The sequence below is a fragment of the Ambystoma mexicanum genome, chromosome 13, assembly GCF_040938575.1.
Source record: "Ambystoma mexicanum isolate Mex_15411 chromosome 13, UKY_AmexF1_1, whole genome shotgun sequence".
Classification (NCBI taxonomy): Eukaryota; Metazoa; Chordata; class Amphibia; order Caudata; family Ambystomatidae; genus Ambystoma; species Ambystoma mexicanum.
In genome coordinates this window covers 543,622,316-543,638,986 of record NC_090938.1, presented here as the reverse complement: position 1 = coordinate 543,638,986, position 16,671 = coordinate 543,622,316, and the positions used below count along the sequence as shown (strand labels likewise).

At 46.7% G+C, this 16,671-nt stretch overlaps 1 protein-coding gene across 4 annotated transcripts in view; it reads left to right on the top strand.

Moving 5' to 3' along the window:
- The window catches only part of GRN (granulin precursor), a 906,558-nt gene that overhangs the window by 384,402 nt on the left and 505,485 nt on the right, over positions 1-16,671 (top strand). For all 4 annotated transcript variants that reach the window (XM_069634286.1, XM_069634284.1, XM_069634287.1 and 1 more), the window contains exon 7: positions 8,630-8,736. In XM_069634286.1, coding sequence (XP_069490387.1) covers positions 8,630-8,736 — 107 coding nt within the window. The remainder of the gene's footprint in view (positions 1-8,629; positions 8,737-16,671) is intronic.

The following is a 16,671-nucleotide window of genomic DNA, read 5'->3' as shown; positions in this document are numbered from 1 at the left end:
AGACACCTCCCTGTAACGCCGAACAAGTATCGCTAAGATAGTTTCAACAGTGAAACAAGACAAGGCTATGGCCACATCGAAAGACTCATCGAAACGCCAGGAAGAGCGGAAAGATTGCTCCAAGTCATCTCTCCTTATCGAAGACTCTTGGTGAGAAATCTCAACGTTCTAGGGAGGAAGATCAGAAAGATCCCTTTCCTCCTCTAGACTCTTCTGGCTCCTCATCATGGACCAGAGAAGTTTGAGGGTTGCATGAACTGACTGGAAAAGTTTGTAGAATTTTCATAAAGATTTGCTCCTAAAAGGCCTCGTGAAGAGAGCCCTTATACACCTATGGCTAAATTCCAGTGGACGTCTAATCCATTTCATGAGGAAGAGTTTTTTGACCTTACTGGTGAAGGAGTTCCTATTGACCCATACCTGCAGGATGATCCTACTGATCACGCACAGGGATGGGATGACAACCAGCCAGTAGATGACCCACATTGGGCGTCCCTTACCCTGGACCCTGACACTTTGTGTATGGACTAGTGTCTTCCCCCACCTCCCTTCCCTAGAATTCCCCCACCATTACATCAGGCATGCATCACCTGTTGATGACCAGATGGTGTTTAACGCCATCTTAAAGAAAACAGTCAAACACTTCCAAATTGCCACGCAAGGAGAAGTGCCAGATTCAGATTCTGTTGAAGACATTTTTCTATAAAAGACTCATTGCTCCTTTGTTAACGCCCTCACAAACCAGGGCTGTTAATCCACGGGTGGAGAAGCTTTTTCGTCCCTCCCCTACTTGACCCCCTCTACATTAGGGGGCATACCAGCCCGGATTCTCTGCTCACAACAAGGAAGAGGGCGGGGACAAAGAATGTAAAGTTGTACGCACTGGGGGAAAAGGATTACTACTGCTGCAGCATACTCCACCTGCATAGCCAACAACACTACTCTGTTGGCCATTTGCTCGGATGTTCAATGGAACCTGTTGCAAGAGGGCCTTCTAGGTCCCTGAACCCGTGCATACTCACCTGCTTACGATTGTATCTGAAGGTAAGCAGGTGAACCACGATGCTGCTGAGACAGCGGGGAAGGACGTCAGCCCAGGGTACCTCGCTAAAACGTCACTCCTGGTTGAAGAGCTCTGGGTTTAAGCCAGAGACCCCAGGCATCCTTAATCATCAAGCCGGTGGAGGACTCCAACTTGTTTGGCAAGGCTGTTGATGAGGCGCTGGAAACGGCAAAAAAGGAACACAAGACTTTGAGTAATTTGGTCCAAAGTCTTCAAAGACCCTTTCAACAGAGAGGGGGAGGTTCTCGCCGCTCCTTTCGTGGGCAGGCCTACTCTCGCTCCCCTCACAACCAATATGGTTCCGGGAACAATTGGTCCTCAGGTCAGGGGTCTACCTCCACTACCCCGTATCTACCTAACAGACAACGCCATGGGAAAGGAAGGGGTCCTAATTCCATCCCCAAAGGTTCCCCAGCCTCCAGTCAGAAATGACTTTTTAGATCCGGGTCCTCTCCCATGCCTCCCTGGTCGGGGGACGTCTAACAGCATTCATGCCAAATGGCAGGGGATTACAACAGACCAGTGGGTACTCAAGACCGTTGCCCATGGTTACTGCATAGAGTTCAGCCGACCACCTCGATTCAGACCTTCGCGATAAAGACGCCTAACACCAGAACACCTGAGGATCCAGCTGCAAGAGGTCGAGATCCTGTAGGAAAAGGGTGCCATCAAAGTCGTCACTCTTCTACAGGTAAACAAGGGTATTTATTCAGTGTACTTCCTTGTACCCAAAAAGGATCTCGTCATGCGTCATGTGCTATACTTGCACCCAGCTAACAAATTTGTCAAACCTCAGAAGTTTTGTATGGTCACGTTGCAAGAAGTTGATGCAGGGGATTACATGGCAACATTGGACATGAAAGATGCATACTTTCATATTTCAATGTTGCCAGCAAACAGGAAATATCGAAGGTTCATAAGGATAGAGGGTAAGCAATAGCAATTCAAGGTCCTTCCCTTCGGCATTACCTCCGCCCCAAGGGTGTTTACTAAAGTACTAGCAGTGGCAGCAGCACACCTGCACAGGCAGTCCATCCCAGTTTATCCTTACCTCGACGACTAGCTCATAACAGGGGATTTCTACGGAACATGCGTGTCCAAAATACCCAAAAGACGATGGCCCTCTTATTCAGTTAAGGATTCTCCATAAACTAGAAGAAATCCAGCCTAGACCCCAGTCAAGTGAAGCAGTTCCTGGGGGCCTTAATTCGAACAGAGAATGGCCTTGTATTCTCCGAGAGGGTACAAAACATGCTGTTTCAGATACCTCAAATATATAGCCAGTCGAGAGGTGACAGTACGCAAAGCCATGCGACTCTTAGGAATGATGGCGTCCTGCATGTACTTGGTTTCCCACGCACGTTTGCACATGCGTCCCATGCAAGAGTGGCTCAACAGCCAGTGGTGTCAGGCCAGTGGATAATGGGACGATCTAGTGGTTGTCTTGGCAGCCCTCGTGCTCTCTGCAGTGGTGGTCGGGCGGGGGGGGAACCTTCACCACCCCCGCAGTAGAAGCCACCCTCACGACGGAGGCTTCTCTCACGGGGTGGGGGACTCACCTGCTTCAGCAGACGGCGTGCAGCGTTTGGTCCCCAGCGGTAGCGTCCAACCACATAAACCTGTTGGAGCTGTTGGCGGTATTCAAAGCACTGAAGGCCTTTCAGACACAGTTGCAGGGGAAACTTGTCCCGATCCTCAGACAGCACACCACAGCCATGTACTACCTGAACAAGCAAGGGAGCACTCACTCTCCAGGGCTATCCAAACTGTCCCAGAACATTTGGAAGTGGGCTCTCCAACACAAGATGTTCCTGTTGTCAACCCGTTCCAGGGGAACTCAATCTTCTGGCGTACGTGCTCAGCAGAGACTTCCCACTGCCCTTTGCGTACGAATGGTGACTAGATGAAGACCTCGTCTCCAATGTTTTCGCAGAATGGGGCTTCCCTGAGATGGACTTGTTCGCCACCCTAGAGAACGACCATGCCAAAATTATGCCTCCAGGTACCCTCCAAACCGATCCAAGGGGAACGGTCTCTGAATAATATGGTCAGGGAAATTTGTTTGCTTTCCCCCGACTCCCCGACTCATAACATGCACAAGATGCACCAGGAACCAGTCACCATAATATTGGCGTGGGCCTGCCAACCCTGGTTCTCCCATCTAATGGAGAGGTCTCTCTCATCCGATGACACTGCCTTGCCCATGCAACATGCTATCTCAGGACAAGGGGGGAAATGCTTCGTCCATACCTGCAAACTCTGAACCTAGCGGCCTGGCTCCTGAAGTCCTAGAATTCGGTCACCTCCAACTTCCTCAGAGATGCGTGGACATACATGGGGAAGCAAGAAAACCTAACACCCGACATTGCTACTTTAGCAAATGGAAGAGCTTCGTCATCTGGTGCAATTCCAAGATCATCAATCCCATTGACTGCTCACCTACTCATATTGTGTTGTACTTGACTCACTAGACCCAGGCCTGGTTTTTAATTCCCTGAAGGTTCACTTAGCTGCACTCTCAGCCTACGCTACGTCCCACCAGAAGGTGTTGTGGTGGAAGATACCAGTTAAGGCTTTCATGGAAGGGGTTAAAAGGATTCACCCCCCCCCCCCAACCCCCCATTTCTAACCTGGCTCCCGGATGGGACCTAAATGTGGTATTAACTAGACTTATGGGGTCTCCTTTTGAGCCTCTGCATAAAGCGAGTCTCAAAGCTCTTGCAAGACCACCTACCTAGTGGCAGTCCCTTCAATAAGGCGAGTCAGTGAACTACAGTCCCTTTCAGTTCTAGACCCCTTTGTTACAGTTCAGAGATAAGGTGGTTCTGCGCACTTCTCGATTTGCGCCCACATTTATTTCCAAGTTCCAATTGAACCAGTCTATAGAACTGCTGACTTTCTTCCAGAACCCCACTAGCGTGGCAGAAAGAAGCCTACACACACACACTAGATGTGTGTAGAGCAGTCATGTATTACCTGGAAAGAACTAAACCACTAAAAGACCAACCATTTTTTTTCGTTTAATTGGCAGCTGATAGAGAAGGGGATCCTGTCTCTAAATCAGCCATCTCAAGGTGGGTTGTCAATTGCATCACACTCTGCTATACTCTTTTTAAGAGAACTGCCCCCTTCAAGCCTAGAGCACACTACTCGAGGCACTGGGGCTTCCATAGCATTCATTGGCAATGTTCCCCTAGAGTCCATTTGCAAAGCGGCAACCTGGAGTTCTGTTCACACCTTTACAAAACAATATTGCCTAGACACTCATTCTAGGTCTGATTCTCAGGTGGGACAAGCGGTACTAAGACATCTTTTCACTGCTGTTCCTTCTCACATCCCACCTCCAACTCTGGGTACTGCTCGCTAGTCTATGCACCGCATGTGATTCTAAGCAGATTAACAAGCATCAGAAGACAAGCATTACTTACCATGATAGCATTTCTGATTGTATCTGCTTAGATTCACATGCGCCCACCCTTCCTCCCCACTCGGATGGAAGGAACATAGACGTCTTACTACTGCTCTTTCTGTACACTCGGCATGGTCCTAAGGCTCTCTCACGGCAGAAAAAATACAATTGAAGGGACCTCGGCGCATGAGGGATTTTGGGTACACTACAAGTCACGTTAGGGATGGTGTTACAGGCACGCTCATGTCGAGGTCCCCTTTCGATCCTCACAAGACAAGATGCAATACTCTGCGGTTACCACTAGATGTCTGACTATATGCACAACATGTGAATCTAAGCAGATACAATCATGCGAAATGCTATTACGGTAAGTAAGGCATGTCATTTGTTGAATATGGAACTGATAAAACCCCAAAATTGTGCTTGGAGGCCAGTGACCTATATACTTGGAGGAAGCTAAGCATGAAGGGAGAAAAGGGTCACCAGAAGTGAAATTTGAATAGGGCCCTGAAATACAACAAGACATTGAATGTGTACAGAAAAAGGTTGTCCAACTAAAGAACTTGAAATAGAGGCAAGACACTGAGGAAGCCTATGTGTGAGCAGGAGAACTAATGGGTTCCTGGTTGCGCGACCTGTGATGGGTGACAACTGCCCCCAGACTAGAGAACCTCTACGTTTTGACAAGGAAACCTACTATTGTGTCAAAAGGAAAACTACTATTGGTGCATTTAAAGCTTGGGGAAAGGGGAACCCTGAGCTGGGAAGAATTGTTGGAACTAATCTTAAAGACAGAGCCTCAAGATACTTCCTTTTGTGATAAGTCACATTGAACTTGGGGAAGGGGTCCTGGAGACTTGCTGCATTGAAACTGTACTGAACTAAACCTGAGCTGGAACATTACTTTAGGAACACTGTTTAGTTTATGGTTGACATCCCTACACATTGTTTTGTTTTAGTTGTGAGGGCAGGCTTAGGTTTTGGACACACTTTTAAGTTGAACTTACTGGCGAAGACTATCCTTTGTTTCTTTAGGTAGGGGAAATCCCATCTTAGCATAGGTTAAGTTAGGCCTTACACCATCTTGACATTTAAGTTAATAAAGGTATTTCTGTTACATTGAATATATTCTTTTCCTTCCATGATGCCAACCTCCCCATACCAAGTCCCCTTCCGCAATTCCCAGTAAGGTGATGTGTACAGTGTGAAACACATTTTGTAATGGGGGGCAAAGTCCCCTGCACCGATAAGTGCCCCGAAAACAGTTGAGCTTATCAGGGTAATTAAGGCAAAAAGGCTTTACTTGCCTTCAAAAGCCAGGACTGGTCCAAAACATCAAAGTTAAGGGGTTTGTACAGAACTCATGGTGGCAAAAGTAAAGACAGACAGAAGTGATCACTGTTCAAGGGTGTTTATTGAACAATTCATGCAGGGTGGAAAAACGCCTACCCTAATTCTAAAATGGGAGCAAGCGTCGACCATCAAATGAAAAAGGTGGTCCTAGTGGTGGTGTCAAATAAAAGGCCTACACTAGGAAAGACCTATTGCCAAGTCCTTAGAACTAATTATAGAAAGGGTGTGGGGGATGGGGTTTCAATGAAAAAGGTGTTCTCAAATCGTAAGTCAGGATGTACTTGCCAGGGGTCTCCCTTCCCCCACATTTACTGCACAGGACCTGGTGGAACCATGGAGCACAGCAAACGCTTGAGCTTTCTCAGCACGAGCTGACCGTTCTGTATCAACTATCAGGTTCTTCGATGGCCAAGTCTCTTTTCCCAAAAGTCTCTTGCCTTCGAGGGCTGATGTATTCCACAACAAAGTTATTTTCACAGTTCATGTTGGGTGATGGCTTCCCCCCTGGTTCCCCCTCTTCCAGGCGCTGACCCCTCACGTATCTTATTCAACCAATCAATTGAACGGGTGCTTTCTCAATGAACTTTGGGTGATGGCTTTTACCCCTGCATCTCCCTTCGACCGGGCCCAGACCCACTTGACAAGGGGTACAATTCACTTCCCCCATGTCTTCAATACCTGCTACATTCACAAATCTGTCTTTTTAAACAGTACTTCAGGCTTGGTTCCTGGTAGTCTACTTCCCTCTTCCGGGTTCACAATTGCCAACATTTACAACACACGGTTCATGCGCTTATTTCACCAAGTGGGATTAATTTCCCTTTGCGTCTCAATTATTTGCAGGTCAAAGACTTTCAAAAGTACAGAGGATTTTACAAGATCCCTGTATGACCACTTCTTTACGCCTCTTGCCAAGGGCTTCTGATTCCAGTAGTTTCTACCATCGGGTAATCGCACAGTTTCCTGCCTGAGCACCCACGTGGTGCCAGACTACTCTGTTGGTTTTTCCCCCTCTTTCCTCAATCATATCTTTTCTTTCAAAGTTCAAATTAGACGTTGGCTACTTTTCGTTTAACAGTCTGGTTTCTTATCGATTCTCCCCTTGGCTCACCGGCTGTGATGAACTGCTTGCCTTTCTTTATTCTTGGACTCCAGGTTGGTACTCCTGAGACAAGCGTCCTTCCCTGGCTTGGTTATCAGCGGAGGAGGGTGTTGCATACCGTAGACATCTGCTGCAACACACTTTGGCTTTTGTTTGCGGTCTTATGTTTCCATCTGCAGAGGTTTCACGGGTCTTGATCGGAAAGGGAAAGGTCACTCTTCTGCTTGTCACCCTCTCTGTATTCGCCATCTTCCTCCTCCTCTTGAACTGCTGTGCTGAGTTAGCTCTGACGTCGGATGGTTGTCATTGCTAGTCTTATGCTCTAGAGCTCTACCCTTTTAGCCCTGTGGGGAAGGGAAAGGGCTGTCTGTCAATTGCCTGACTTTGCTGGTCCCTTGTATTGGGCCATGTCATGTAAATGGCTCTGGTGTTAGTCTGTCTTCTGTGTTGTGTGAAAGTGTTTGTCGGAAAAGGGGGAGGGGCAGTGTTTTGTAATATCCTACGTGGTAAGATGGGGAAAAGGTGTTGAATGAAGGGGGCTACTGCGTCTCGCCCATCGGTATCCTGCTCCCCAAGGACCCCCACCATCCAGGTGATCTACCCTCACTAGTCCACCCCCATTAACTGGATCCAGTAGCGATGGCCCTGGATGACAGATCCCCAGGGACTAGCTAGGGAGACACCTTAAAGTTTCTCACAGGTTCCATAGATCTCTATACAGGGAAATCTGCAAAAAAAAAGAAAAATTCCGAACTGGGAGTTAGGCCTTAACTGGCCATTTACTGTGCTCGTCAATTACTCTATGCACTGTGATGTTCACAATGGTACTTATTTTTCCGCATTGGGAATATTTTGTGAGACCTTAAAATAAATTGTATTTATTTTTAGTATAAAAAATGGGGGGGGGGGGCAGTCCTGGGAGTCCCTCTGCCGGACATTAGTCCCAGTTATGAGAGCCTTACCCAATTTCTTTAGCTCACCATCTTTCACAGAGGAGAAATATCCAAAACATATCAGTCTTTGTCCTTTATTTTCAATATGCCAGCATGGTTCATTCTTGTCTGTTGGGTTTAATTGTACCTTCCTGCCAACTTTACCCCACCCCTCTGAATTGAAGCACAATTGCTCTGCTACTGCCGACATTGGAGAGTTTTGGCTTTCCTTTTGGGTGACGCGATGTACTTCAATCGTGTTACCTGATTATTACACAGCCCTCATGAGGGTTGTTCAAAAATCCCCCTAATAAACGATATGTGGGAATTACTCCCAACAAGTAAAACGATTCCATTCCTTGGAGAAATGGAATCTCTTCAGGCTTCTGTAGTGGATGGGAGATCTAGTGGTGGCGCTTCTTTTATGTAAACCTCTCTAGAATACTCCAGGAGTGCTAGTATGTTGTGTGCCTTTTTAGATTTATTCTGTTTTGAGCTACACTCTGCAGCTACTCTGAGATGGAAGACTTGGCTCAGGGTGCACATTTTCAAATTGCAACCTTATCGTCGTGTACCACCTCAATTCTACATGTACCCACAGATCGCCATTTCTTAATAGCTAAGAGTCCATCATTGCTAGTGCACATTTTGTTCCCCGACTTAGCTTGTAGGAAAGCTACTCATGTTCTTTACTCTGTAATGTTGCAATGATGGAGGTGAGAATGTGTGGTGTATTGAGACACTAGAAACACTCTTTTTGTTTTCCTCAGAGGCCACAACAGAGAGGGTGACATGTCATGATGGATCAACCTGCCCCAATGGAAACACCTGCTGCATACTACCGGACCAAAAATATGGCTGCTGTCCCATTGTTGATGTGAGTATCATGATATCCAACCCTACTCTGAAACCTTGAGCCATGTCTGAGTCATGGTCCGATTCTTCCTTTGAGTCATTGTATTTGGCTGAAGTATAAAGCATGTAGGGGTGGGTTATGCTATTGGGATGTATGCAGTGCTGGCCTTCTTTTGCATTGTCTCCAGGCACTCTGGTGCAGGTCAAAGTGCACCACAGGTGCCAAGTTAATGTTTTGTTTCCGTTGCCCAGTCCAGGATGCGATGCTCCCTGTGTCACAGGTGAAGGACGTCTCTTGCCTGGACTTTCTCAAGCACGGAGTGCCAGTCTACTGTTTCAAGATCGCGCACGCCGGCTTATCTTCCCCCGCGGGACTGATTCGCTGCATTTCAACCCTCTGGATTTTTCTCTTTGCTCGGGGGTGGGACGCTAGTGCTTTCTTGCATCCAATCTTTGTATTCCCGCTTGTCCTGCCCTTCCTGCCTTGCCAACATTGCTTGCTTGTTGCCTTTTTCTCCTGGATTTCCCAGTGCTCCCTCCTGGCTTATATTTTTCTACCTTGGATGTAAGGGTTTGCATGTCCTGTCCAACTTGGCCTAGAAGCAAGTATAACACGCACAAACCCATCGGAAAGCTCTCACAGCTGGTGATTCCCCTGCGTCCATGGATGCATCTGTCTACTGACTTCGTATTGGATTTACCTTCTTCAGAGGGGAATACTGCGATTATCATCACGGTAGATTCTTTCAGCAAGATTGCTCATTTTACTGCATTTCCCCACATTCCTTCAGCACTGGTGAGAGCCTCAGTCTTCCTTAAAGAGATCTTCTGTTTACATGGACTGTCACTTTCTATTACCTCTGATCGCGGTTCTCAATATACCTCCCATTTCTGGTCCTCTGTGCATACTGCTAGGCATAGAACGAGCATTGTCCACTGGTTACCACCCGCAAATGAATGGCCAAACCGAGCGCTTGAACCACACCATGGAGCAATACCTCAGATGTTACTCCATGCTAGGCAAAGTTTGTATGCAGTACCCTTTGGGACCACTACACACAACTAGGACTACAGGTGTAAGCAAGACCAACCTTTAGTAGAAGTATGTACTACGCAGTTTTGTATAGTGGTCCCAAAGGGTACTGCATTCAAACTTTGCCTAACACTGGTGGCAGTAGTGGGATAAATTGCAGAGTTGTTACATTGATAGTTCGGATTTACTTTTCTTCAAATAGTAACCTTCACAAGGCTAAGCACCACTAGATAAGCAATGTTATCATGCCTGATATGGATAACTTTATACAGGAAGCCCTGTTCATTTTAACAGTAAATCAACTGAAAGATGTGTAAGGTCCAGAATCTCCCTGTTAAAGGAAGGAAAAAAGGAATTGATTGAACAATTGTTGGATTTTCAAAGTCTGAGAAGTGGGTCTGTTACACCTACTCCTTCAGCAAATGTGGAAAATGTTGAAGACGATGATTCAGAGTCTAACTCTAATGTTATTGAGGAGCAAGAAGAGTTAGGAGTCTCGGGATGTGAGCCCCCCTGGACGTCGTCAAGCTCTTGAGCCTCAACATTTAGCCACAGTGACCCGATCAGGTCCAGTACTGAGCTCAGTTGAAATAAATTAGACTTCAGTTAGCATTCAAAAGGCTCCAAATGCAAAATGAAAGTAAACATCAAGAAATTAAACTCGGAGAAATGGAAATACATCATGCTCTTGAAATGAAGAGTGTCATTTTAAAATGGTTCTATCTCAGAGTCTAGGTCCTAAGAGACCTTGCATGCCTAAGGAAGCTGTGAGTATATATGAGGTGTAACTTGATATTTTGGATTGGTTGGCTATTTTGAGTAAAACTATGGGATTCGGGGTTTTCCAGCGAATCAGTTGATTCCTTGGCTTTTGTCTAGGCTCCTCCAGGTTGCAACTGATGCTGTAATGTTGGAACTTGAAAGATTGGAGTATGCAAATGTGACGCTAGCCTTGATGGCTAGATTTGGGAAAACCCCTTCCCAGTAGGTTTAGGACCCTCAAAAAGCATGTCACCCCTTGGGCTACCTGGGTGTGTGAATGTTTGAAGAACTTAGATGGTTGGGTAAAGGGCTATAGAGTTGAAGGAATGAGAAATTTTGATGCCTGCTCTCCTGAGCTGAGACAACATTTGGCTGACTCGAAAGAGCTTGATCCCAAGAAGCCAGAGAGTACCTTAACAGGCTCTCAAGAGGATGTTAAAGAAGAAACTAGAACACCCAGCCACAGAAATTACAAACTATTTCCAAGAAGGAGACAAAGGGGAAACCCATGGTCTCGAGGAAAAAGCCAGGGAGCACTCCTGGGCAACCCACAAGGACATCCCCGACAGGACTGTCAAGTCACACCTGTGACTGCTCCACCAGCTGAGGCTGAGGAACAACCATGTAGCTGCTTTAGATTAGGGATGCAAGAAGACCTTGCCCCTGTTGGAGATCTGGATCCTAAAGACCACCCTGAGCTGCAGCCTTTACTGGCAGAAGGTGGCCGCTGTAGGGCAGACTTCAGCAGAGGTCAGAGTGTCCTACTCTTGAAGGACTTCACCAACATGCAGCTTCTCAGCTGGACGGGCAAGAGCCAAGGAAGCACAGGTTGTACTGGGAGGATGGCGTCTTCTACAGTGAATCTACTGAGTCTTATCCCAGGGGACTACAGAAGACTTGTAGTACCTCTAGAGATAAGACCACAGTTCCTACAGTTAGCCCAATGAGATCCCTTTAGCTGGTCACTTAAGCTTTAAGAAGACCAAGGAAAGGCTTTCTCTGTATTTCTACTGGCCTAAGTTGGGGTCTGATGTAGATAAATTCTGTAGGAGCTGTCACACTTGTCAGACATCTGGCAAGAGTGGAGCCAAGAACGTGGCACCTTTTTTGGGGCCTCTCCCAGTGGTGGGAGTCCCTTTTGAGAGGGTAGGAATCGACATTGTTGGTCCCTTGGACCCTCCAACCTCTTCAGGTTTTATATTGGTTGTCGTAGACCATGCTACCAGATATACTGAAGCTATACCTATGAGGACTTGCACTGCTCAGGCAGTTGCTAAGGCCTTACTTGGTATTTTTACAAGGGTAGGTCTTACTAAGGAAGTCATCTCTGACAGGGGATCAGACTTTGTCCCACTAGGCCATGTGGTAAAACTGTGGAATGACTTACAAGTTCTCAACTGCCTACCATCCCCAGACGAATGGGTTGGTAGAGAGGTTAATAGAACTATGAAAAATATGATGGGTGCTTTTAGAAGAATCCCTTAGAAGAAAGTGGGACCTTTTACTGCCAGGCCTTCTATTCGCTTAGAGAAGTCCCTCAGGAGGGAGTTGGTTTTAATCCCGTCTCTATGGTCATCCAGTTAGAGGTCCGTTGCTCCTAATTAAGGAGGGGTTGGAGAGTGCTCCTTCGCCCCAAGCCATTGAGTCACTGACTATGTGCTAGGTCTCCGGAGGAGAATGACACACATGATGACAGAAGCATCTGATAACTTGAAAGCAGGTCAGGCTCTGGTGAAGCATTGGCATGACCAGAAGGCCAACATGGTTAAGTTTACTAAAGACCAGCAAGTTCTAGTTACAAGGCAGAGGGCCTTACAGGACAAATGGATTGGACCCTTCAAGGTTGTGGGAAAACTTGGAGAGGTCAAATATTGGGAGGAGGAGAGAGGTGGGGAGGAGGGATGGAGGAGGGATGGAGGAGGGATGGAGGAGGGGGATGGAAGGGGGAGGGAGGAGGGATGGAGGGGGATGGAGGGGGATGGAGGGGGGAGGGAGGGGAAAGAGGGGGAGGGGGGGAGGCAGGTAGGGGGGAGGAAGGAGGGAGATCGAGAGATCGACCCTTTGGGGCCAGCATGACATTCTCACTGGTGACTGTTTACCTGTTAAAAGCAGAGGTTACAGGACGTCAGACCATGTAAGAGCCCACATAGAGGAGGTAAACTAGATGCTTGATTTCGGGGTAATTGAACCATCTACCAGTTCATGGTCTAGTCCAGTTGTACTAGTGCCAAAGGCAGGATCCAAGGAGTTGAGATTCTCTGGACTCTAGAGCTCTAAATGCAGTCACAAAGACTGATTCCCATCCTTTACCTAGGACCGATGAGCTGGTGGACAAACTTGGTTCAGCCAAGTACCTCAGTACATTTGACCTAACGTCAGGCTATTGGCAAAGAGCCCCGACACACCATGCCAAGGAGAAAACTGCATTTTCGACCCCAGCAGGCCTCTACCAGTTTACGGTTATGCCTTTTGAATTAAACACACCTGCTACATTCCAAAGGATGGTTAATGAAGTTCTGAATAGGATGGAGGACTTCTGCATGGCATACTTGGATGACATTGCAGTGTTCTGCCCTACTTGGAAAGAACATGTTGACCACTTAGGATATGTATTGCAGGCCCATCTGACCATAAAGGTAAGTAAATGTCAAATTGGTTAGAGCAAAGTGGTCTACCTTGGACATGAAGTAGGAGGAGGTGAAATAAGGCCATTTAGCAAAGTACAAGCTGTACAAGAATGGGCCACCCCTACTACTCAAACCCAAGTGTGATCCTTTCTAGGTCTCACTGGTTGTTATAGGAATTTCATAGATAACTATGGGTCCATAGCTTCTCCCTTGAATGTGGTGGTCTCACCCAAATTCCCCAAGAATGTCAGGTGGAATGAGGAGTGCACAAAGGCATTTGAAGGACTTGCGAAAAACCCTTTGTCAAGCTCCAGTCTTAAGAGCTCCTGGCTATAGCCAAACCTTCATTGTGCAAACAGATGCTTACAATACAGATATAGGTGCAGTTCTGAGTCAGCTGGATGAGAAAGGCAGGGAACACCAATCTGCTTCATCAGCAGGAAGCTGAAAGAACCTGAGACCAGGTGGGCAACCATAGAACGTGAGTGTTTTGTCTTTGTGTGGTCTCTGAAGAAGTTTAGACCATACTTTGATTCAGACAGACCGCCAACCCTTGATGGTTATTGCAGATGAAGGGGGGGGGGGAATCCTAAATTAAGATGGTCAATCGGCCTACAGGGGTTTGATTTTACCATTGAACACAGGTCGGGGTGTAATCACCAAAATGCTGATGGTCTCTCCAAAATGTATGACCGACTAGAGTAAGTAGACTCATCCAGGGGTGGATTAAATCCTCCTGTCCCTTAGTCTGGGAGGGACGAGTGTTGGGGAGAATTCTCATAAATGCGTCAATTCCCATCACCTTAGACACCCCCAGCAACTTTGCTGGATTTTGTGGGCTTGATTTGTTTTCTTTTTATTTTTTTAACCTGGAGAGTGTGAGCCTCCCCCTCCCCCTCCCCCTCTCATATTTTGACTGTTTTACTCTTGTGTTCTTGGATTATTGAGTTTTTAGACAACGCCATAGGCATCATCTTTTCGTGTGTCACACAGCACCCTCAGTCCAGTGATACAGGGGAAGCCTTTTTTTTGTCCCAAGGTTTAAATACCTTCTCTGGCATAAACTGTTTCCCAGAGAAAGTAAAGTGAAATTGACTTTACTAGTCTTTTCAAATTCCTAGACCTAGCACACCCCATCTTACAATAGTGCTGGAGTGGTTACCTTTCAACAAAATACTTACCTAGATCGGTCCGACCATCTAACTCTCATCAAGGTATCTATCTGCGTCCCTTTCTTAGAACAGCCAAGATCAACTCTGTGGCTTACTGGTTACAACTACCCAAGTCATGGAAACGTATTCATCCTGTTTTCCCCACGTCTTTGTTGAAGGAATATCGCACTGACCCTTTCAGTAGGGCGCTACCTCTTATTACCAAAAACACTTTGTCCAATACCGAACCTGAGGAATATGAAGTAGCCTGTTTACTCCCGATTACTAAGGAACTCTACAATACCTAGTACATTGGAAAGGGTATTTATCCAAGAGCGCACCTGGGAACCAGTTTCTCACAATCCTGCACCTGTTCTCCTCAGACTATTTTCTTTTGCGACATCCCTGGAAACCTAGACCAGACCGGAGTAGAAGGGGTCCTAATGTCACAGAGACGCGCTGGTCGTTGTGGCACAGGTGGAGAAGGACGTCTCACTTGCCTGGACATTCCTTTCTCAAGCGCGGAGTACCGGTCTAGTGTTTCAAGATGACGCCCGCACGTGCTAGCATATCTTTCCCCGCTGGACTGATTCGCTGAATTTCAACCCTCCGGATTTTGCTCTTTTCCTCGCGGGTGAGACACTATTGCTTTCTTGCATCCTATCTTTGTATTCCCTCTTGTTCTGCCCTTCCTGCTTTGTCGCATTGCTTGCTTGTTGCCTTGTCTCCTGGATTTCCATGTGCTCCCTCCTGGCTTCTATTTCTCTCCCTTGCTGGGTCGCCATTGCTCGGTGCCTACTTCCATTTTTTACCGGATCCTTTACTACAGCTGACAATGGATCACTTACAGGTTTTTTTTATGCCATATTGGCTTTTTTCCCCTGTATTGGGGGCGCTGCCCTTCTGTTCTGCCTCAGTGTACCTCCTGCACAGATTACAGGATAAAATGTGGCGGAGGATGATTGTCTTTTTCTCCATTCTCAAACTTCTGGATAAACAGAAGCTTTAGACCGCGCCTACTGCAGAAATTGACAATCCATCAAACTGCAGGTGAGGGATGTGAGGATATGTCACTGGATGTCTGGTGTCGGTACTTTGCTAGCACCTTAGGTAGTGCCCTTCCATGAGCTGCTGAGATTTGGGGTTGTTAATGGCTTTATCAAGGTCCGATAAAACACTGCACAGTAATCTTCCCTTTTTTGAATCTGTTAAGGGCCTCCGAATAAAGTGCAAGCATTTTGTATGAAACCTTACCCTCCCACTACATACAAGCGCTGTGTAGGCACCCTTGTTGCAGGTGTTTAATTTTTCCTTTTTTTTTTACCGTAGACTTTGCGACACATTTGGCTCTGAACACATTCAGTATGAGTCTCGGTGGCCAAATCAGACTGAAATGGTTTGTTTCAGTTCCAATTACCATATTTTTTCTAAAGCAATCCATCTGGCACCATTATAGTTCTAATTTTCCATATAGTGTCGGTTTCTCTTGATGTGCCACTCTCACTTTAAAACCTTAATGGCCTAATATGAGAGCCTTTTTACATTTTACCTCCCAGGTGTCCAAGAGGACCCCATGCCAAGAAGGTTGCTAATGCGTTTTTGAGCATGCACAGTTGGTGCCATTCCAAGCAATTTGTGTATGTGGTTCTATATAATTTCAGCTATGAAATAGGCGGGTGTGTTACACTGTGCACTGCCCTAAAATGACAGTTGCCAGCATTCCCATTGCTCCTTGTACAGTATATTTGTTTGGTGTCGGGAAGCCAAACCATGGAAGGAAACCCCCCTGCAGGTTTCCTGCGGCAAAGGAGAGCGCACCATTCCCGCCCAGCTTGGCACATTGTTTGTGCTCCTCCTTTAGCTCCTTGCGAGGTAGCGTCTGTGGTAGACTGCTGTCCCATGTAGGCCAGTAAGGAGAGAAGTTCCCCTTTTGGTCTGTATTATGTGAGAACAGGGAGAAGTCCCAACTGATCGACTGGCATTGATGCTCAGTGCAAGGAGCAACAACAAAAAATACCAGACTGCTTAAGACCTGTGGATAAACGCTAATGAAAACAAAAGGGCATCTGCCTGCTACCTAGTGGGAACTGTCTGCTATCATGGCATTTTAAAGGTGCAAATAGACTGCTGAGAGTATCCATGCAGTGTGGCAAGCTGATTGTACAATGCCTAGAGAATAGAACTAATCCCAAGAATGGAGCTGCCCCTCCTCATATAGCCACCTCGGTTTCCTGGGCTCGGGCTAAAATGAGTGCTATACAAATGTCATTATGCTAGCCCTGGGCTCATTGCAATCTTCTCAATATAGGACAGATCCAGAGTGCAGAGAAAATATATTGCATGGAAACAAGAATGTAGACAAAGCCAAAAGCCATCCACAGCCA